Genomic DNA, 23,230 nt, shown 5'->3' on the forward strand with positions numbered 1-23,230 from the left:
AATATATAATATATAAATACACACATATAAACTTCTCAAAGCCTATACTTAGAGTTGGATACCTATGTAGCTTCATAATAAGATGTATATTTTTTTGTTTCTTTTATGTTATTAAATAAGTTGTAGTGTCGTTTTTGTTCTGTTTTTTTTTTCAATCTGAATGATGTAGATAATCCTAGTTTGGGTTTACTGTTTGTTATTAGCTTATATAATAATCAAATAGTTTTTTGATTGTTTTATTATTATTTAATTATTATCACAATGATTGTTAAATTATGTACTTTACAGGCTAACTCTATTTGTACGGGGTTTACCCCATAAACAAATAAATAAATTATTATTATACGAACCTACTACAAACTGACCCAATATATATATACAACTTTTTTCTTGACTGTTATAATAAAAACGACTATATGAGGCTACGTTTCGAGACTATTGTCCTCATGAAAAAAAATTTAAGATAATTTTCTGAAGTAATTATTAATCAGTTTATTAATTTAAACACTAAAAATAAATTGATGAAAAGACTGACTGCCTGCTAGAAATAATGGTTGGGGAATAAACGAGGAAAAAATAAATAAAACAACGGACTTATCTTCATTTCTCTCTTACCTGGTTCTTTTACTACAAACCACATGGGAGTTAGTTCTGGGCTAGTGGTTCTCAAACGTCTAAGATTTATTTTCGGCGAGGGGATCACTTAAAAAAATATTTGATAGCTCGCAAACCCCCACTTTGAGATCCGCTTTTCTAGAGATTATAAAAGTTATGTATAACACTCTGTTATAAATTTCTATTCTCTAAATTGTAGCGTTTAATTAGTAATTTTTTTTTTCACATGATTACAAGAATAATAAAGTCTTGAAACGTCACCACAACGTACTTGTTTTATTATAACTGAAGCTCACGAACCTAAAAATATATATCATTAATATTCAAGAAAACGTTATCATTATATATACAGTCATGAAATTAGCTGAAAAAAGTAATTCAATTAAAATTCTTAAGTTTGCTGTGTTACGATACCAATCCCGAACAATGCTTGCAGAAGAACTTCACCACAGGTAGCTGGAGTTTTCATTATAAATTACGTCTTGTATGGATACTGTACGCAAAGGAAGATATTCATGTTTATTTTTATTTTTAACAATGATATCTACTTTTAGAAAGAAAATTACTATAATAAAATGTGGCTGAATGGTTGTTCATATGCCAAAAGATTTCTTGCCAACTTTACTGTGCAAGGGTCAACAATGGTGTGTGGTATGTATCTTCGACTTATCTGCATTTAAATTCAATTCAAACAGTTGATTTATTTTATTAATCCATACATCTTCTTCACTTTCTGAAAATTCTGTTATTAGCAATTAATTGTCAATAGTATACTTAAATTATTTTTATCTGCTTATTCCTTAAGTCCTCAAGAGAATACAAGCGGTGCCTACTAATGCAACCCGGCGGCGAGACATGGAACTAGATCAGATTAATTGGTAGTGGGAAGGTGTCATGTGTTTCATGATCACAAGTGCTGATCTGTGAGTGCCACTGGATGGGCCGTGTCGTTTAGGAGGGATATTACATCGTTAAGGAAATATAAAGCTATGTGAGTGTATAAATATATTTTTTTTTTATTTGTATCTAATTACAACAATATAGCAATGTTCTACTGTCATCTGTCACATTTTCTAGTTCTTTAAATCTATAACACTGTTGACACAATTGATCTGTTAGATGGAGTGGTTAGGATCTTCAATAAACACGCTCAGCAGCCTCCCAAGATGGTACCTTGGAAGTGCGATGGCATCTTGCTACGTGCTTTATTATTTGTTCGAAGTAGTGAAGGTATCAGTGAACTGTATTTAATATCTGCCCTATTATTTATTTATTTTTTTAATAATTTTATTTGTCAATTTAGAAACCCATATTAGCAACGAACCCAAAAGGAAAATTTTATACGTTTATTGAAAAAAACATGCCAATATTAAAAGAAAAATTCTGGCCTACGCTGTGGTGTATAGAATCAAGAGCTCAAACTATCCTTCCTCTATTCGTCCGAATATCGTCCATTCCAGCGGTAGCATATAAGAGGTATTACTAAGTTAAACAGCTTTTTCTTGGTTATATTACTGCTTAACTTGAATTTATTGTGTAAAATTTCAGAGAAATTCTGGCAATGAAAGATGGAGGAGAAATATGCTTAGATTCTCTAGAACCAAAAGAAGGATTGCCTCCCAATGCACCAACAGTAATAGTTCTTCCTGGTAGGTTTTTCATTTAACGATTACGATGTATGTTTATCTATTTGTATTGAAAATATAATTTAACAAAAGTATTTTAAGGCCATATCCTAATTAGACAATCATAGTGCCCAAGTCCCTTGGCCAGGCAAAGGGAAAATCAAATATATGGAAAATGATTCAAATATTCGTATTGGACATTTGAATTTGCCTTCACTTAACTTTATATGTTGGATAAGGACACTTAATTATATTCCATTTATTTGATTTTTTCTTAGTCCAACAAATCGATCCTCGGACTATGCTTATCCAATTAGGACACAACTCATCTCTTCACCTTGAGGATTTCATCGGTTTAAATGTTTAAGTTAATCAATTTGTAACTAGTATATTTCTCCTGTGCCTCATAATCATTTTTGTCACGTTCAGGTTTAACTGGGAGCAGTAAATCTGATTACATTAGAGGATTGGCTTTGATAGCCGCAGATGTCGGAATCAGATTTATTGTCTTCAATCAAAGAGGGTCAGGAATCCGTCTAAAGGTGGGTATCATTTCATGATTGTTTGATTAATAAGTGATTAATTAATCACATATCATACAACAACACAATCTCTTTATTTAATAGAATTAATTGATTAGATAAGATGTATAGAAACCCTTGATTCATCATAAATTAATTATGATGAAATAAAAATATTTTAATATTTGTTATACAAAAAAAAAAAAAAAACATTACTTATCAGCTAATGTGTATAAGCCAAAAATTGATAAGGAGAAGTTATCTGTTGTACTCTAGATAACTAATTACATACTCGGCCACACCAGTTGTGTATCTGTAATCAAGGAGATGGCTTTGCACACAGTTTTCGTGTTTCGGTGCCACATCATTACATGTCAAAGTAACATGGCTTAGTTAGATTCCAAAATAATATTGGAATCTATAAACATGGCATACTTTGTTGTTAAAGTGAAATCTGATTTTTCCATGTTTTGAATTATAAGAAAAAAGAACTGAGATCAGACTACAATCTTTCCTTCCTGTTTTATTTTTCCTTACGGCAAATATTAGTTACAAATTTAGAATGGTGTAATACATCAGCTTTATATCGATTTCCAAAGTCTCCGGAAATTGTATAATATTTTAGTTGACAGTTGGAAATATCAAAAAAGTAAATTTAGTAGGGTTGGACGTGAACAAAACATTTAATGTACTTTGAATCTGTAATTATTATACCGAGAAGTTTGAGTTCCTTCGAGTTTAATTTAAGATGATATCCTTATTATTATTGATTATAACATTAAATTAAGTTATTAGAAAGTTGACTCGTATTCCAGAGAGATAAAATATCTGTCCTTGATGATTTGCTCCGGTTAGTATCAGATGCAGAAATGATTCAATAGAATAAAGCAACGTTTATAATTATTCCGTTACTGTAACCGTGAGTCATTCCCGGGTGTTCGGGAGCCTTCTTGTGGCCCACCTAGTCTCTATGAATTGGGTGTCCTTAATTGGAGAAAATCCTGCCTTTGTGAGCGCGAAATTTGAAAAAATCACCTCCAGTGATATTAAAAAAAATTACTTCCTTATTGTTCCCGAATACCTGACCCATCATGAGTTAGATTGGTATAGATTTTTTTTGTTAGGAGCTGAATCGGCAAATATTAGAGAATACTGAAACAACAGGGAACACGTTCGAATACATTAAGAAATTTCAGGGCCGTGGATGACTGAGCGTGTTAAACCATAAACTTAGCATTCTAAGTAAAGTAGTACAGATTCGAATTCGACCATTTTCGTGGCGGACCCCCGGAATAATGCCTATAACTTAGGCCGAAACGTCAGCATGAAACTAGGGAGTGTGATATCTTCTGCGGGAGGTTTCTTTCCTAATCTCACTCCAAACCTTGTTCCCCTTAATTATTTACATCTACGATCTCATTTATTTATTATTTTTTTTTTTACATTTTCCAGACCCCACGAACTTATTGTGCAGCTAACTACGAAGATTTGATAGAAGTTATTAATCACGTAAAAGCAAAATATAAGGATTCATTGTTGGGAGCTGCTGGAGTTTCTATGGGTGGGTATGTAATATTTTTTACTTTTATTTCACAACCATATATAAATTAAAAATGTGGAACAGCTTAATACCACTTTTCTGCTCTATACGTGCTGTTGTTTGTTTCTTTGTTTATAAACATTGTCACCACTAAATGAATTGTGGTTGCGTAAGGAGATTTGGCCTTGTGTGTAAACACTAAACACACAGGACCGACCTTACAGGAGCCTGGTGCCTCTCTGTCTAAATGGCAGGGTCCCAATTCTTAGTTCCAATAAATTTATTTTATCCACAGTAAGCCAATGATTGACTCTAGGGTCAGTCAAGACATTCGTGAGTGTAGAGGCCCCTTTGTATAAAGTTGCTACTTTCTGTTAGGAGGAAGAGACCTATTGATTCAATATCCCTGCTATTGTTAATATCATATTATTAGAATTGTAAAATATTTACATATCCATTATTTATATTTATATATTATAATCTAGTGATTAAACTAATGGAAATCAGAAAGTCATCAGCTATTGTTAAAAAATTTCTTTTCATAATTATGGTCATTAAAATCTACAAATCTAATCAATTCCCTTTAAAATGTTTGTTTAGAAATATTGTTTAAAAATATGCATGATAACTTCAACAAATAGTAATTTTAATGTAAACATTGAATTACAGTTGAAAAATTTACATTTCGCATTAGTAATTTGTGATTTTCACTTTTAAAGGTTGATCCTTGGTAACTATCTTTCATCGGCTGAAGGAAAGAAAACCCCGCTGTCTTGTGCAATGTTAATATCTGTTCCGTGGAATGTTCACGTTGGTATTGAAAGTTTAGAGAAACCAGTACTGAATTTGCTTTTGAATAAGCGCTTGGCTAGCAGGCTCTGTAACATCATAAGAAGGTACCTAATTAATTAGTTTTTTATATTTAATGTATTCTGAAGTTTACGAGATCAAACGTCTTATCAGTTCTATTGTGTCTATATAAAGAAATACGTACATATAACAACAACCGAATGAAGCAGATATTTCCGCTGAAGAAGAGAAAATATAAAGTTTAAAACTCCACATTAATAATATAGCTTATTTTCATTTTCCATAAATCTGCGTAACAAACGCCCATACAATTTCAACTTTTCGGCCCTCCAGTATTAGACAACATAGTTCGCTCCCACTGTTTCAATTTCTACCACTATTCTGTACACATCACTCCATTTCAAGAAGTGAATTCAATTCTTTCCTCTCTCCTCACTTTGCCGACTGCCTACAACCGAATCTTCGTTGAGATATCTGCGACTTCTTCCAGGCTTCCATCAATTAGGTGCAACTGAAAAAACTGGAAGTCTTCAAATTGCGGGGCGGGTAGTGGACTGGCTCATTATCAAATCCTTTGAGCCTGAAAACTCACCTGAGGGGTACATTAGCACCTTTTCCTATGGAGGTGTAGATTTGGGAGCCCATCTTATTGAGTTGCGATTTGGAAAGGTTGATGGAGAACAGTTGGAGATGAAGAAGCAGAAGATGGAGTTGTTGGTGGCCCTGTGAATGCTGCTTCCTTGGATGAATTCCCCTACGATAGAACATGTAGTTGGATGGAAGTCCCTTACGATAGAAATCCCACAAAATTATCACTAGAGACCAAATTTAACAACCCAAAATATGCATTTTGCAGTAAAATAGTGAAATAAAAACACAAATACTGCAAAAATCAACTTTATTATGTTATCTATAATATCAACAAAGGAGCAAGCGGTAGCAGCGTGGCAACGCGCCAGTCTACCAACCAATCCAAGGATTGTCAGATCGAGTCCAGGTTCCAACCGGACCTTTGTATTATTTTATCTTTTTTCAAGATAAAATAATACAAAAATCACTCTCAATCTTCCCCCCGGGCATTTATACGGCTCGTTTACCAATGTGTGTCACTCACAAAAAATAGGTGTGGAAGTGATGAACCCACCCTACGAAAAAACCAGTCAAGAAACATGCGATGCATTTGTACATTTGTATTGTACGCGCGAGGATTTAGACCTCCATGTTCTATCGCCCATATAATAATAATAAATAATATCAACATTATTATGTTATCTATGATATCAACATGTACATAGAAAGTTTATCTAACCTTGTTTGAAACAAAATAAACACGTTAAATACTTACCACATTTGTGCAAGCATACACAAACAACTGAATTACTTTAAGTAAAAACCTTGATTCTCCATAACTGAAGTGATAAGTGGAAGCTTACTTAATTTAATGCTTATGTCTTTAATGAAGACTAAAAAGTTTAGTTTTAACTAAGGCACTACCAAGAAAGGAGTATTTAAAATATTAAATTCTAGTATTTAACTCTAAACATTGGATATGTCTTTCCTAGTTCTAGGAAGTTTCATTATATATTTTAATTTCATTTTTTCACAGTTAAATCATGGAACTAGGAAACTACATAGGAACAATATAAATAGGAAAGTAACAACCTATACCTAAATTTGATGTTTTTTTTCAATAAAAGAAGACTTATGGAAACTCAACATGCGATACCGATAATCCAATCATTATTTTTAAATAAACATAATTTATGCTTAAAAACATAATTGCATTACAGTTAGCGTCAATTTTTGATTTCCAACAGATCCCGGTAATTACCAGGGCAAAACTATTATCCAAGATAGAAATAATTCTGCTAGTATGCGCAATGCGAAACCCCTTGTGCACATCAGTACTGCTTAACGGATTTTTTTTCTATCTTCCTCATGAATCTGTATTTTATGACAACTTTTAGCCAAAACCAACGTAGTAAAGTTTCTTAATCTGGCAAAGGTCCGATTAATATTTGGTAGAGAATAAGTTTTCACTAAGTGAATGTCTTCAAACTTCGGAAATCCCTACAAAAGCGATGTATAAGTTGCTATCCTGGTTGCGTTTAGTTTTTCAGGATGAGGATAACCATCAGTTAAAAGACATTTTCTAGTAAATTATTCACTTGCTCCTTGACAAAATTTGCTGTTGCAAGGAATGAGAAGTTCTTGATGATCAATATGGGCGGTTGGTGGTAATTTCAGGGCAATTTAATTCTTCTCTGAAGAACCTGCGAGCGATTTGTAATGGGAGAAGAGCTTCTTAGAAGAAAAAATAGATATATATTCTAATATTGTATCATATAGTGCCTTTCCTCCTTATCTTTTGTCAATTACATTGTGATTTTATCTTTCGTTTTAGAATGTACTCCGTTCTAGAGGATTCTGTCAAAAAAGAAGATGATGAAATTCTTAAGGTATATATTTTTGTAATTTCTAAATTATTCTAAAAACTATACCTTTGTATGACATCAAATAGTTCCAAATTCTATGATTTGGTTATAAATATTATTATTAGTTATTTGGTTAACTTTGCTTTTGTTGGTTCATGAAAACTACTATTTTGTTGTTCATAACCTTGCACCTTATCTTCCAACGTTCCATAAAAATGCATATCGTAGTAATAGTTAAAATTACTGCACTTACAACAAGAAATTAAAAATATATATATATTTTTACGGAAAAAAAATGGTGTCTAAATATCGCGGAAGAGATTAGAGCTATTTTTTTGGCCCCTGTCGTTCAAGATTTTTATCACAGGCGGAGTCAGAGAATCATAAATAATTTCCAATTAATTCTAGGCTCTAGAAAAACACAAGTAAAACCTTTTTCAATTCGTTCATAAGAAAGTTGAGAGTCTGAGTGCAGTAGTCCAAACTCCAACAATAATAAAAATATATGAGGTGATTATTGTTTTCTAAAGACCACGTGAAACTTTTCAAAAAACATAAACAGTCTCCTTGGACATTGGACTCATTCATTTAGAGAACCATTGTCATCCAGATAAGTATATATGTTTACTTAGCTTTCATGAGTAATATGATATATTTAGAAATTCAACATGTATATTATAAAGGTTTATTGATAATGCAGATGAAGCGGATAACTTCGTCACTTATCGAAGTGGCAGATGACTCGAAGCGCTTACGCCACTCCCACTTATCCCCTCATTGAGTGCATTTTCTTCGAAACCACTTCAAAAAGTTTGTGAGTGGTTTTCAAAGAAGAATAATCACCCCACATATTTGATTTGAAGTATTTTTTTTTTTTTTATTGAAGTATGCTGAAGATTCAATTAATAATTTCCTTGAACTCTGAACTACCGTGTGAATGATTTAAAAAAATTGAGTAGGCGGGCTTATTCAAATTCTCTTTCAACTTGGGCACCGAACCTTCGTTGAACAGTAGTACTCCCGAAAATATCCATCCTAATTATTTTATGATTTTGAAGGAAAGTTTGGAATTAATTTAAAATTTTATTAAATAATATCCACAACATTTGCCTACTCATGAGCAAACGTATTTTCTTTGCCCACACATAATTTCTTGGCACAATGTTAGAGGGAAGTTGGAAGTAAGTGTAAGCACAATAAATGAAACTATGTTTCAAACGATTCAAAACTACAATTAAACTAAATTAGTCTTTAAGGTAATTATATACTCAATATAAATCTACATTAAAAGAATAATTACAATATTAAGAAAATTAAATTAGTCACGGAGAAAAACAAAATAGCCAGGAACCTAACCTGACTTATTTACAAGTATTTGGTGGAGGTGTTTTATTATTATAAAATGCTATGAAGGTACAATATTGATCATTGATTATTATTAAATTAAACTATTTTTTTATTTATTAATAATCACAAGATTATTTATTAAAAAAAATGTAAAAAGTCTATTTTTGTATAATGTCGAGAATAGAATTCAATCAAAATTTAAATAGTTCATCTACATATTAAAATTGCCAAATTAAAATAGCTCAGTTTTATTTTACTAAAGTTATCAATATGAAATTAATTGTATTTTAACTATCATTAATCTCCTATAGAATATTTTTTTCTAAAACTCGCTACGATATATTGATAAAAATCAGAATGAATATTAGTCAGTAGTTTATGGGAATGATCAATCTCTATCATTTTTATGATAGTTCGGGGGGACCCTAAAGAAATTTAATAAGATCGTAAAAAGGAAAAAACACGTATTAACTCGAGTTACGGAAGTTAGTTTTAATAATTAGTTTTAAATTAATTATTATGAAGAAATGAATATAGTACCTATATGATTATGAAAATTTTTAATATATATATTTTTTTTTATGAATTTCCAGAGTAAAACAATCAGGGAGTTTGATAGCAAATATACTGCAAAGGAGTTTGGATACAAAGATGTTATCGATTACTACGACCATGCTTCCATCCATGACAAGATTCACAAAGTTACTATTCCTGTTCTCTGCCTGAATGCTGCTGATGATCCATTCCAACCACTTGAAGGTATACTAGTTTATATTCTTTAATATATAGTTCTATGTTTTGGTAGATTAGTTTGTCAATATGAATTATGTATATTAAGAAAATACTTATAAACCATGTTTTGTCATATACGAGGGTAAGTCAATATTTATCCGCAATTTAGTTAAATTTTTGTTTATATTGGTAGCACTGTCGTTTTGGGTTGATCATGCATGCTTTGTTTATTTGTTGTTATGTCTATGCAAGTTTTAAGCTGCTCGGTTAGTTTCGTTATGGCTGTCGTGCTGTTAAATATGGCTGCTCCACTTTATGTTTGCACCAAAGAAGAGCAGCGTTCAAACAGTGATCCGTATTTTGTGCTCGGAACGCATATCAGGAGCCGAAATCCATTGAAGACTTTCAGTACTCTATGTATATAATGTTTATAAATAATAAATATAATGTTTTGCCCCAACGGAATTTTTACGAATAGATTGAAAAATTCAAAAATGATCGCACAAATGTTACGCACGATGTACCGTTTACAAATGAAGAAAACATTTAGCATTCACGTGAAATGGTGCTCTTAGACAGACGAGTATATTGACGAATTTCGACGACGAAGTTCTTCCTACAAAATCATCCACACAGACTTGGGTTTCATAAAGTTTATGCAAGATGGGTTCCAAAACAACTCACACAGTTGCATAAACAAACGCGCTTGGACCCTCGCCAAAAATTGGTCCACTCATAGAGGCATTCGAATTACCTCGGACGAAGCAATAAAAGAAATGTTGCATTCCTGGCTCACAGCTCAACCGAAACCTTCTTTTATCTGGGCATCATGAAGGTTTTACAACGATGGACCAAGTGCGTCGAAAAGCAATGGGACTATGTCGAAAAATGATGTACTTGTAAGTTTCCAATTTGATTACAATAAAATTTTGTAACTTTATTGCAGATAGTAATTGATTTACCCTCGTATATTATATTGCATTGTACTAATAACAGTTCGTTACTTAAGCCAAAATTCGATATTGGTGGTAAAACATTTATTTGGATGGTGGAAAAAATCAGTTATTTAACCCCAATTTTTTATTGCCTTGATGAAAACTATGAAAACTAACTATAGTCAAAATTGATGATTCTGCCATGTATGCTGGGAGAAATACGAAATGGTGGTTATTTTAAAATGTTTAAAAAAAGTTTATTTTTAATTCGGAGTTCTTTGAAACAACCAAAAACACTTAGCCCGATAGAAAACTTATATATATTATATACATTATAATTAGTCAAATATCTGCATAAAAAAAATTTCATTTTCCAATCATGATTTCAAATAATTTTATAGGTTTATTTTGTTACTGAAATATTTTTTTAAAAAATTTCTTCTATTTCAAGTACTCAGTATTTTTTTTTTAAATAACATTTTTGTCTGAAATATATGGACTAATTGTTTTTCCTATACGAAATAATCCCTGGAGATGAATAAATTAAAATATTATTAATAATTACTTATATATTTTTTTAAACATTAGCATACCCAAGAACCTATATTTTATCGCCCAGAGTGCAATCTCGTTCAGTACAAGTTACTTGCTACCTTATTTAATTAATAATTAATCACATGTATATCTTTCGAGAACTTAATTTAACACAACTCGGTAAAGAGGACGCCTTGGTTTAATCATTAACATACCTAAGAACCCAATGTTATTAACCAGAGATAACTCATACAAAACGGGATTTACGTTTTGTATGAGTTATCTTTCTAATGTCATATGTACCTTTCATGGTCTAAATTTTACACAACTGAATAGAGAGAATCTATCGGAATCTTATGTTAAGATTCAGAAGGTAATCTATAGGACATGCATATCCATACTATAATCACTAGTAAGTCATACTTCCATACTTCATGCCTAGAGCTTAATGTCTAATCAAGGAACGATGAATGGTGAATCTAGAGCATTGAGCTATTTACAAAAACATAGAAGAGGACGGAGTAGGGCTGAAAAGAGTAGGAAGTCGTCCAATCATATTTGTCTAAGTAATTAAGTGGGACTTTGAGAGAACTTATCAAATGAAGATTTCTATAAGAAGTAGAAGGATTTAGAACATTCAATCGTTTTTATAGAAGGTCGGTTATGTAATAAAATCCCTTGTCTGGTGTGTGATTAGCAAATGTGCACAAAAAACTAGACGTATTTATTTTTGCCGACGTTTCGATCTGAATTTTAGGGTTTCATCTGTTAAGACTGAAAAACAAAACCAGATAACAACCTTAATTCAGATAAACATAAAAAAATTAATAAAATAAAATAATAACAAACAAACTTGGAAATATATATACCAATAAGTCAAGTAGATAGAAGTTGACATTATTGGAAGATAAAAAATAATATTGATGAGATAAAATTTAGACGGAACAAATCATTAAAAAAAATTATTAAAAAATAAATATTATTCTACTAAATAAAGAAATATACTTAATGAAAGATGTGGAAGAAAATACAAATGATGTGCAATTAAATATACATAATAAAATATGTAAGTAATGTTTAAAAATAATGGAAGAAATTTAAATCAACATAATGTTATGAGTGAAAAAAAAAACGGAATATATCGATAAAAGATACACAGTAATATAAATGAGTAAAAAAAAAAATAATAAGTTAAAATAAATATAGAATGCCTAGAAAAGTGAATGAGGAAGGGACAAGGGGGAAGAGATATGTGAGAGTGGAAAAAACGAAGAAATATAAAAAAAGACAAAGAATACAAGTACAAAGAAACGTTAGCAAAGCGGAAATAGTTACCGGCATGTATAATATAATTACTTGAATTCTATTTGTATTTTGTAAATATCGCTAAATAGCAGAACCTTAATTTATACCTGAAACTTAATTTCATAATATAATGTATAATTATTCTAATATTGTGCAGAGATAGTGCTAATACCAATTAGATAACATATTATTTATGGAATAGTTCAATATGTTAAATGTAATGTTTGATGCATTATGCATATATATAATACTCAAGACCGACGTGCCGATTCTTCTTACTTGTACAACTATAGGTTATTTTTCTTTCCAAAAATTGTTTTACGTCAGCTATATTCCTCTAATAACATTATTTCATCATAAATAAAATATATTTTTATTATAAAATAGTAAATTAAAACCACCAACCTTAGAGTTATATCATAAAAGCATTGAAGAATGAATTTTAATATAGTTTCGTCTGATTTTTTTAATGATTGCAGGCATTCCACTAGATGAAGCTTACAGAATGGATAATCTCTGTATTGTTCTGACCTCAAGAGGTGGGCATATCGGCTTTTTGGAAGGAATTTTTCCTTTAAACAAAGAACAGTACATGTTCAGAATGTTTGCTGAATATTTCAAAACGATGCTGCAAGAAGAAGGAGTAAAACACTTTAAGAAAGAAGATGATGTTTCGAAATAAAAAAATGATCTCATTTTTCTTTTTGATACTCTCATTTTTTTTCTTCCTTTTAAGTAAGAAATTGTACAGTTTGGAACCGTAGCCCGTAAGAAAACCCATCAATGTTCTCGACCCTTTCTATGGCTACCACTAACAGTCAATAGCTACATTAGTTCCAGTTTTTTAGGGGAACTAATTCAGACAACTATTTAGCTATTAGTTTGTTAGTTATGTACTTATTATTAGCTAGTTAATGCTCAACTCCCAGAGGCATACTGCAACTTATTAAAATGACTAACTGTGGAAGAAATTGAATTCTAGGGAACGAAAAAGGTAAAACAGAGTTTCATAATGGGGTGTAAAACAACCCAAACACCTTATCAAATTGTCAACGAAGTAGAAATTAGAAATTTTACTTTAACATGACTAAGAATGAGTTGAGAATATTTTCTCCTCATGGAGCATTGATCTCCGTTAAATTACCCTCTTATCTCGAGGAGATTAAGTTATTGGAAAATTCTGCAACTATTTGTTTGAGCAAGAACAAATTACTTACCTTACCTTGTACAGAATGCATTAGTGTATATAGTACAGTACTTAGCTGTACGTTGTATGGTTTAGTACATAATATGCAGGCCATACTTAAAGCTGAAGATTTTATCAAAAAAAAATCTCAAGCATCTGTTTTTATGACACCATGTAATAATAATAAAAAAAGCTAAAGGAATAGAACTACATCTCATAAGTCGTATTTTCTCTTCAGTTTGATTAGCAAATTGGTTTAGTTGCTTTAGTAAAGCTAACACCTCTCTCCCAAAATATGACGAGTTGGAATAAAAAGTTGAGACCTAAAAGACGCTTATCTAACAAAAATTCAATGTAAAAAACAATGTTTAACCCTTTGACTCAAATTGGTAGGGGCTGTTGTGGTGCAGAAAACCTTAAGAAGATCCTAGTTGATGGTCATGTCCACTTTTATGGTATTCTTCTGTCTAGAAAAGATACCTGCATACCGAGTTTCATCTCATTGGTCCAAAGGGGCCGCTGTAAGAGCCCAAATGTAGCGAGAAACAAATTTATCAGACCTCGAAACTTCCAAAAGTTTTGTGTTCTAACCTACACCACTCGGAAGAGGTACCTAATACAAAACTTCCTTCATCTTGAAGCCATAATGATCTTACCAAACGTCATATATTCATCAATGTACCCATTTCCCGGAAAATAACTGCACTGCAACTTCATACATATTTTATTCATTAATTAAGATTAATTGGGACGTAAACTGTTAATTTCCCAAATGCAATCTATAAAAGTTCATACAATATATCAAAGTTCCCATTAACTAAAATAGTCAAATGTTTATTTTAAAGTATAATTTGGGATTGTTAATTAAGGAGTAATGCAGAACAAGAAAATGGATAATTGAAGAAGTTTGTCGGGGGGTGCGGTCAGCAAATAACAACATAAATATTGTTTTGTTTATTTATGTTATTCTTTGATGACCGCAACCCCCGACAAACTTCTCCAATCATTAATCTACGGTCAACTATCTACACCTCATTAAGAAATGGGATATATTCATATTCCCTTTTGATCATTCTGTTGGAGAAATGGATTTTATTAAGTTGAAAAACTTTAGAACGCTCCGCCCCACGTTATAGATCCACAGCCTAATGACAAATTTCACGCGAGCATAAAAATCTGTTATTTCTAGAAGAAAGCTCTTTGAGTTCATAGGAGGTGTGGTTATTGGAAGCATTGGTAAATGGGTTATTTAATTTAACAATAATCTAGTTTGATTCGTATTATTATGCAAATAGGTTATATTTTTCTTATTTTATTTAATTGTACGGGTTAGAACTCGTTTCTGACAAAACCAGAAGAAAATCGATTATTTTTCAACCCATAGATTATTTGTACTCATTACATATAAGAATTAGAATTAGGAATTTCAGATATTAGCTATTTGTTTATGTTTTAGCAGATTTGGGCTTTAAACATATTTTAATTTAAATACTTTCATTAATGATTACCTGTTTTTAACTCTTTGATAAGAGTCCAAATAAGGGTGTAATAATATCATATTTTTCCAGCTATCACCATTAACCTATTCGATATGGATTAGATCACTCGTGCAATTTATTGTTTATTTATTTATTTATATAAGTGAATATAATAAGATTTTTTGACAGTGGTATTGCATATAAAAATATTATATACAGGGAGCTTCCTAGAGTCAGAGTTGGGCAAATATTACTCGATTGGCGAGAAACGAATACTTGTTTATTCGTGAATTTTCTACTCGAATCATCAATTATTCGTATAAAAACATATGATTAACCTAATATGTTAAAAATCAGAAGAGTAAAAATAAATCGATTCGCGTACTTAAAATCGATAGCATTCGTTTTTTACTCGTCTGAATATGTGAAATGGGACCCTCATACATTAGAAATTGAAGGTGGTAACAAAAAGGAAATTTAAAAAAAAAATCAAATTGTTATTCGAATAGTACGTATTCGACTGATTTCGTATTGGACTAATTTTTTATTCTATTGGAACAGTATTTCAAATATTCGAATAAAAATGTATTTGGATTGTTCAGTCGTACTTTTATTCGAATAAAAAAGTATTCGTCTCTCGTCAATGCAGTACTTTTTGCCCAACTCTGCCTAGAGTTAACCCAACCCCATAAACTAGATAACCTTAAATGGGGATAACTCTGGCGAACGAGAGTGATTATGACTCAATCACCTCCTTGCACAACCGTCCGTCTAGCAACAATACTTCTTTCCAAAGTTTTGTATTTTCCTCTATAAGATTATCAACAATTAATACCACCATACAACAAAACCATTTATAACTAATTAATTTATAATATAAATATATAGTTATAAATGGTTTTGTTGTATGGTGGTGTATTAATTGTTGATAAACTTATAGAGGAAAATTAAATGTTAATGATTTTAAATTTTTAAAAAATAGGATTTTAACTTATAATAAAGAAAATGACCTGGCCAGAATAGCCTGCAAAAGAAACTTTAAATTAATGTGAGTAAGAAATTATATTGAAGATGGCTAGAATGACCGAAACGTTGGACTGGTGAAAAATAAAGTGTTGAGACAAAAATTGGATACGAATTTTTGATTTATTTAATAAGTTGTTATTTATTTTATTTTTTTTATAGATTGGAAGTTAACAGACGCGCGCACCAAATATTAATTTCATACTATTTTATTAATGATTATTTTTCTTAAGTAAATTTTCATCAACTAATGCTCATATCAGAAGACATTAAAATTTACAATAAATATAATGTGCTAATTTCCAGCTTGTAATCTAAAAGTTGATAACCTACGCAACCTTTCTATAAGGTTTATATGCACAAAGAATAACCTTGTAAAAGAAAAGAATTTTATCATTCCTTTCCAATGATATCACGATATCGATACTTAAAACATTAGATAAAAAATATATAAATGAAAAAGGATAATACGATATAAAAACGAAAAGTGAAAAAAATCTTGCTTAGTTGCTAGAAGAAATGAAATAGAATTATGAGCATTTTCGTTGAATCATCCACTCAATGATTAGGTCGAGACCAATTCATTGTTGACTGATTCATCTTAGGTATTCCAAAGTAGTAAAATATATGGCTCAGAAACCACAAGTAACTAAGCAAAAGTTATTTTTCTTCTGAAAAACTTGCAGAAATATTTTGTTAAAGTAACGGAGTACAGAAGGTCACTGCACCTGTTTTGATCTTATATTTAAATTAAATTTAAAGAAATAAAAGCTTTAGTAAGTACCAAAGTCAAATGAAAACGTCTTCGACGTGCTTAGGCATGGCTTCTACTCTATTTTATTTTTTTTATCCAATAATTTTTTTTCCAGAAAATTATCCAAAAAATTATAATTTTGTTATTTATTTTCAAAACCTCTTTATTTTTCATTTAAATACAATAATATATAATACCTATATAATATATAATTGAAGATGTAATTACCCATATTTAAAGATTAATGATCTGTCGTTTAACAATACAATCTACGGGCCGAGCATAAGTGTATACTAGTAATTAGTTTTGCCCATGTTTAAGCATAAGTAGTCCTTAAAATTTGATCAAATTAATACTAGACCAAGTCTAGGGCAATCTCCAACTTTTCTCCAAGTTTAGGCCATATCGGCCAAACGTTTTTGAAATAATCGTAGAATTTAAAAAAAAATTCAAGGAAAATACTTTGGCGTAAATAAAATACATCCACGAATGTATTTGACGTAATAAAAAAAAAAAAAAATCAATTTGGCACTAACCAAGGTTTAACCATCCTGCGCACTCCCTGAAAATTTCATCAAACCTGGATAAACGGTTCAGTAGATTAATTGTTCAGACATCTTAAACCAGTAAAATCACAATACCGAAATATGCCCTTTTTTTGAACTATGAATAAACTATCTAAATAATTATTTTTTCTCCTTCTATACCAAAGGTGGGGAAGCTCGTTTTCATATTGGAAATGAAAAATAGTATATCTTCTAAATAAAATTTTTTCACCTGTATTTTAAGTGTGTATATCTGCAATATAGTAACAAATTTGGTCAAATCTAAACAATGGATAAAAAATATTTTAATTTCACGACTTTACATTCCATCCCATAATGGCAAATAGGGCTATAAGTTAATTTTATAATTAGTTTATAAAAAAAAACATTTTTTTCTTAAATAAAAAGATCAATTGTTTTTCCTATATGAAATAATCCCTGGAGAAGAAACAATCAAAGTATTATAGAAAATTTATGAATATTAATTAGTAACTCACACTCGTTAATTGAATACTGCTTCCTCTCCTTCATTTTACGGAGCCGTTAATCTGATTGTGAGGGATGGTACCATGTTTGTCCTAAATTATTTTTTTCCAAAAACGTTATGCATACATTTTCCTCTTTGTTTCGAAAACTGCTCGTCCCAAATTTGAAAAATAAAAGAAAATTTAAATCAGTAGGCATGGTCTAATATTAATTTTATCAACTACTTTTACTTAATCATGCGAAAATCTAGTTTGCTAGATACACCAATATTTCTATAATGGCTTGTTCTATAGGTTGTGTTCCTAAACGAAAAAAATTAACCTTGAAATATACATAATTACCGAAAAAACTAAATAAATTCCAGGGAAAAAACAAGAGGTTAACAAAAAATGGTTTATAAACTATGCCCTTGTTCTTGGTTTGGGTTTTTAGTTTACTTTGGTACTAACCAAAGTAATTTATATTTTTTTTAATTTTATTAAATTATAATAAAGGAAACTTGTGCAATGGCCTTCTATAAGTTGTTACTTTAGAAGAATACTTTTGTATAATGTTGAGAAGAAACAGGTCTAGTATCAATTTCATGAGACTCCGTCAACTATTTTCGCTTACACATGGAAAATATCCTTACTCGAAACCTCCATATTTCAACAACTCGTCTCGTAGAGTGTATTCTCAATACACAAATCATGAAGCTTGGAATAAAGATAGTTAACTATCTAATTTTAAGAAAAGTGGTATTTGAAGTATAATGTATATCCTTTAAATTCCATTTTTCTGGAAATTAAGCCACTTTATAAATATATATTTCACTTAGTATAAATAAAAATTGGGTACTCTTACTTTGGGAAAAATCTGGCCATTGAGCGTGAATCTGACAAAATCACCTCATTGCACAGCCGTTGATCTAGTAAAACCCTTAACCCTTCATGGGTTATAACAGATTTAAATATGCCTGACTGTCTTGGGCAGATTTCCAGTTTGCATGAAGCTCTTTCGCTTCTTTGTTGATTCTACATGTTTATCTGTTTTTTTTGCATTTATCTTCGTTACATGCAAGCCGATTTTCTCTGCTTCTCTTATTAAAGTCTTGTTATGATTGCTTCTTGATTTCTTCATAGGACCTCAATGTTGTCTGCGTACATTAGGATTTTATGTTTCATTCCGACGTGCAACCCATCATTTTTGTGTGATATTCTCCTAATCACTTTTTCTAGCGGTAAGTTGAACAGCATTGACGAGAGTCCCTTGTCTCTGATCTGTTCTTCAAGGCTTCAGATACTCTCCTTGTATTAGAACTCTACATTTAGGATCATTCGTATATGCTTTTGTCAGTCTTATCAATCCACGGAGATCCCCGCCCGGCTCAGTCATGATCTTTCAAAGACAGTATCTGTCAACATAATCAAAGTCTGCTTTGAAATCGGCAAATAAGACGTGTACATCTCGATCCTATCGTTTTTCGAGTATCTGTTTTAGGATCTAGGGTAGAAGATCTGATCTAGCGTGCTCTTTCCTCTCCTGAATCATGCTTGGTGGTCGCCTGTTATATTCTCGTGTATATACATATACATATATATATATATTTCATAGTATATAATATCATAGTAATACAGATAATTTTTCATATTACAAGGGTACGTTTGCATTATAATCTAAAAAGTACAGAAAAAAAAATCCAAATGAACATTTCTCGATGATTTGACGAGCTGGTTTTTTATTGTCCAATCGTTTTAAATTGTCCATTCAGTCTATGTTACCTCAAATTACTAAACGATACTACTTATAAAATATGAAATATTGTATTATATCGTCGTTTAAGGTGTCTTAAGTCCGAAAAAAAATCAAAATATAGTTTAAATATTTTTCTAGAGACATTTCGTCTCAACTGTCATTTTATAGAATACCTCGTGAAGTGGACTAGAAGTATCCCCAATAGAAAAGAACTTATAAAATAGTAATATTCCCGAAAATATTTCTTAGGTTGGAAAATATTCCCAAATAGTAGGAATTTATAATAATTTTAGTTTTTGAACGTTCCAGTACTTTTCAAAAGTAAAATTCCACACTTCCCACACTTGTTCACAAAGAAATGTTATGAGATCGGGTTATTTCGTTAAGTCACTATGGGTAGCAATGAAATGAACTGAAATCGGCTGTTCTGTCTCAAAGGACCAAGTACAATCCTCGAGGTAGTAACTCACAAAAGAATAGGCGTGGGAGTGACGAACCCACCCAACGAAAAAACACGTCAAGAAAGGACTTAATAATGATAAATATATTAATAATGATAAATATATTAATAATGATAAAACTATTCATGGTTACAGTAGTAATAATGATTACGTTTGTATACCTAGTTTCCTTTCTGTATTCCTACGTCAGTATAAGAACTATATTGGAGGTGCAACAAATGACTGCAAGAACAGTCACTGATGAAATGTTTTAAATGTTCTCGGGTACCAAATTCTCAAAATTCCATATAAACCTTTCCAACCATCCTAATCCTTTGGTTCAAACCTTATCTAGTTCCACCCATTCCTACAGCCCACCTAGAAGGTTGAAATGGCAGTAGCCTAGAGACTTGTTGTAAAATAAAAATGGACAATTGGAGTTGTGGCAATGGTCAGATTCTCCACTCAAGTCGAATGTTTGCGGCTTTAGCGCACTTGCTCAGCCTCCACTGGCTCATTACCAGTGATGCGGCGAGAGGGATGCGCTGGGATCTCTTGAGCTCTGCTCTACCCCTCACACGTGGGGGATAGAGTGGGATCAGGGATCCTCAGGTCGATTGTGTAAATATTGTATATAAGAGTGTAAATGTTACTAGAGATTATATTATATTTTTTTTTTTTTAATACACATAGTTTGGTTATGTTCATTTTCTTTATTCTTCTATTTGTATATATTTTAAGAGAGATTATATTTATTTTTATGTACTTTTTTTTTATTTCTTTCATTTATTTATTTATTTTCATTCTTATTTTATTTTATTTTAGTATGAATGTGATCATTGCCCACAATAGTGTGTCAGATTGTAATATCTATCAATTAAATAAAGTTTAAAAAAAAAAAATTCTCGGGTAAACTGTTGCATTGTTTGAACATGGACCTGTATGGCGGTGATCCCTGGAACAATTTCAAATGGTCCATTCAAGCTCAGTTTCTTATTATAATTCCACCTAATTCATATTCCTGCTGTGTGGCAGTTGTACCCATCATGAGAATCTCAGGCTAAGATAACTGAAGTTTAAAAACTGTTGAATGTTGCTGACTTCAGAGATTAGCAAGGACTATTCTTTAAGAAGTTTGTATGGGAGGAAATTAGTGAAAAAGACATGGTGACTTGATGGGGCCACTTGGTCACTTCTGACACCACAGCTCAAACATTCAGCGCGTTTTCATGGTTACCAAAGAAAATAATGATGGTAGTAAAACAATACTGTCGCTAACAGCTAAACTCACTACTCTGTCCTTCGTTAGGATACTGAGAAATGCAGGAAGTCTCAATAGAAGAAAAAAGAAGAGTGAATCTTCTGAATTTCGAATTAATACTCCAGATTAAGATACAGAGGTACATCAAGAAAAAAAAGCAAGCTTATAAATAAGGACGAGAATACTGGGGCTCTTTCAAATAAAGATTTTGATGAATAGGAAGAAATAGAAGGGGTTAATATTGATGAAATATAATAGATTTATCATTACAATAATCCATCAGGAACTGAGATATATTTCTGAGAAACTGATTACATTTTTATTGCCTATCTTTTCTTTTCAGCTATTTTGATTTTTTCAAATAATTATAAACAGTGATAAATACAGAACTAATCCGTAAATACTTATCAACATTTTTTTTCCAATATAATTAATTGGTGGTAGATCTTAGGACGGCCTTGACCAAGAGAGAGGATGTCAGGTTGTTGACTGACTCATGGAAATGATTATAAATTCGACCTTGCTCCTATCAGCCGGTGCTGCAGGGATTTATTCTTATTTTGTCTGGGCTCCTATTCCAAAGTATCGAGATAAACGTTAAACAATTAGAAGAAATACACCAATTTTTAAAAAGTAGCGTTCATTTCATAATCGTTTATTGTTTATTGTAGTTCAAATTGAGAGGTTTAAAAATCTTAGGCATGCTGATAAAGCTTATCTATTACATCATCATGTCTGGACGAGTTTTTTGTTTAATATTATATAAGTATTGAATAACGTTGTTTGTTTATTTGTTTAATTTAAAATTTTATTTAGCTGTAATATAATTTATTACATTGTTTTTATTTTATTTCGATATGTACATCAAAATATTGCTTAAACAATACAAGAAGAAACTCGAAACAAGTTGTTGATAGCATGTTGATCAGTCCAGTAGACAATATTAAAAGTGATGCAAGAGAATTAGTTGAGAATAGTCAAATACATTTTATTATTATGGTTATTTTCCCCTCTTCGACTCATAAAGTTGACAATACCCAGGTAAGGTCTAATACAAATGATGATGTAGAATTCTCAGTGAATCCAGAACGGAATGGTATCCATCATGCTCTGAACCTGGTACCCCACAACACCCAGCCCCTCCAAAAAGAGGATGGTCCCTCTACTTCTGAACCAACCGAAAATCGTCTCTCTCCAAATGCCTCTGTACATTTGTTCTGGAATGAGTGAGGAATACATTTTGTATATTCTTTTTCTCTCCTTGTATCTTGACGCTCTGATCCTGACCATTCCTTTCGAATCTCATCGTAGGATCCACTATTAGTGTTCCTTTTTAGTCGCACTAAATGGTGGAATGTCTAGAAACCTAATAGAGTCCTCTATATCTTTGCAATACACTTTCTGGAAACCTGGAAACATTTTCATTTTTTTTCTCCAGGAGTTCGGTGATTTTCTTCTTTATACTATTGTGACGAGGATATTTTCCCAATACATGAGCTGGGGTTTCTGACTCCCGGCCACATTTACTCCAAAGGGGCCCAAATTTTTAATGGAATGATGTTATTGGTGATCATATTGATATAACTATATCATGGATATACATTATTATTATTTTTATTTATATTTATTCTTTCAAGACGTTTATTTAATGTCTACTTTCTTCTTCTTTTTCCCGTATTGTTTTTGTTTTATGTACATCTCCAGTACTTATTTAACTGTATATTTTACGTATTTAAAAAAAAATTTACTCTTGCCATTGTTACTTATTTTTTATTCTTATCATTGTTTATTTTATACTGATACTATTTTATGTCTTCCTTCCTTTTATTTATATGTAATTTCTTATCACTTTATTTTTACGTAATATTTATCCTAGCTTAAATTACCTTATTGTTGTAATATTCTCAGTTTTCTTTTTTTTTTT

The 23,230-nt window shown here is 31.2% G+C and overlaps 1 protein-coding gene across 2 annotated transcripts; it reads left to right on the top strand.

Annotated features, from left to right (window-relative positions):
* The first annotated feature begins 1,480 nt into the window (after positions 1–1,480).
* LOC106677872 (phospholipase ABHD3) lies at positions 1,481–13,107 on the top strand. Of its 2 annotated transcripts, none has more exons than XM_014416056.2 (10): positions 1,481–1,606; positions 1,735–1,845; positions 1,919–2,091; positions 2,164–2,264; positions 2,670–2,782; positions 4,214–4,326; positions 5,021–5,197; positions 7,516–7,570; positions 9,487–9,652; positions 12,879–13,107. In XM_014416056.2, the coding sequence occupies exons 2-10, from the start codon at positions 1,735–1,737 to the stop codon at positions 13,079–13,081; spliced, it is 1,212 nt and encodes a 403-aa protein (XP_014271542.1). In that variant the 5' UTR covers positions 1,481–1,606; the 3' UTR covers positions 13,082–13,107. The 2 variants fall into 2 exon arrangements, with proteins under 2 accessions (XP_014271542.1, XP_014271543.1); XM_014416057.2 differs by having other exon boundaries at positions 1,521–1,606; positions 1,693–1,845.
* Positions 13,108–23,230: the final 10,123 nt, after the last annotated feature.

The sequence above is a fragment of the Halyomorpha halys genome, unplaced genomic scaffold, assembly GCF_000696795.3.
Source record: "Halyomorpha halys isolate HHAL.00 unplaced genomic scaffold, Hhal_1.1 Scaffold110.1, whole genome shotgun sequence".
Classification (NCBI taxonomy): Eukaryota; Metazoa; Arthropoda; class Insecta; order Hemiptera; family Pentatomidae; genus Halyomorpha; species Halyomorpha halys.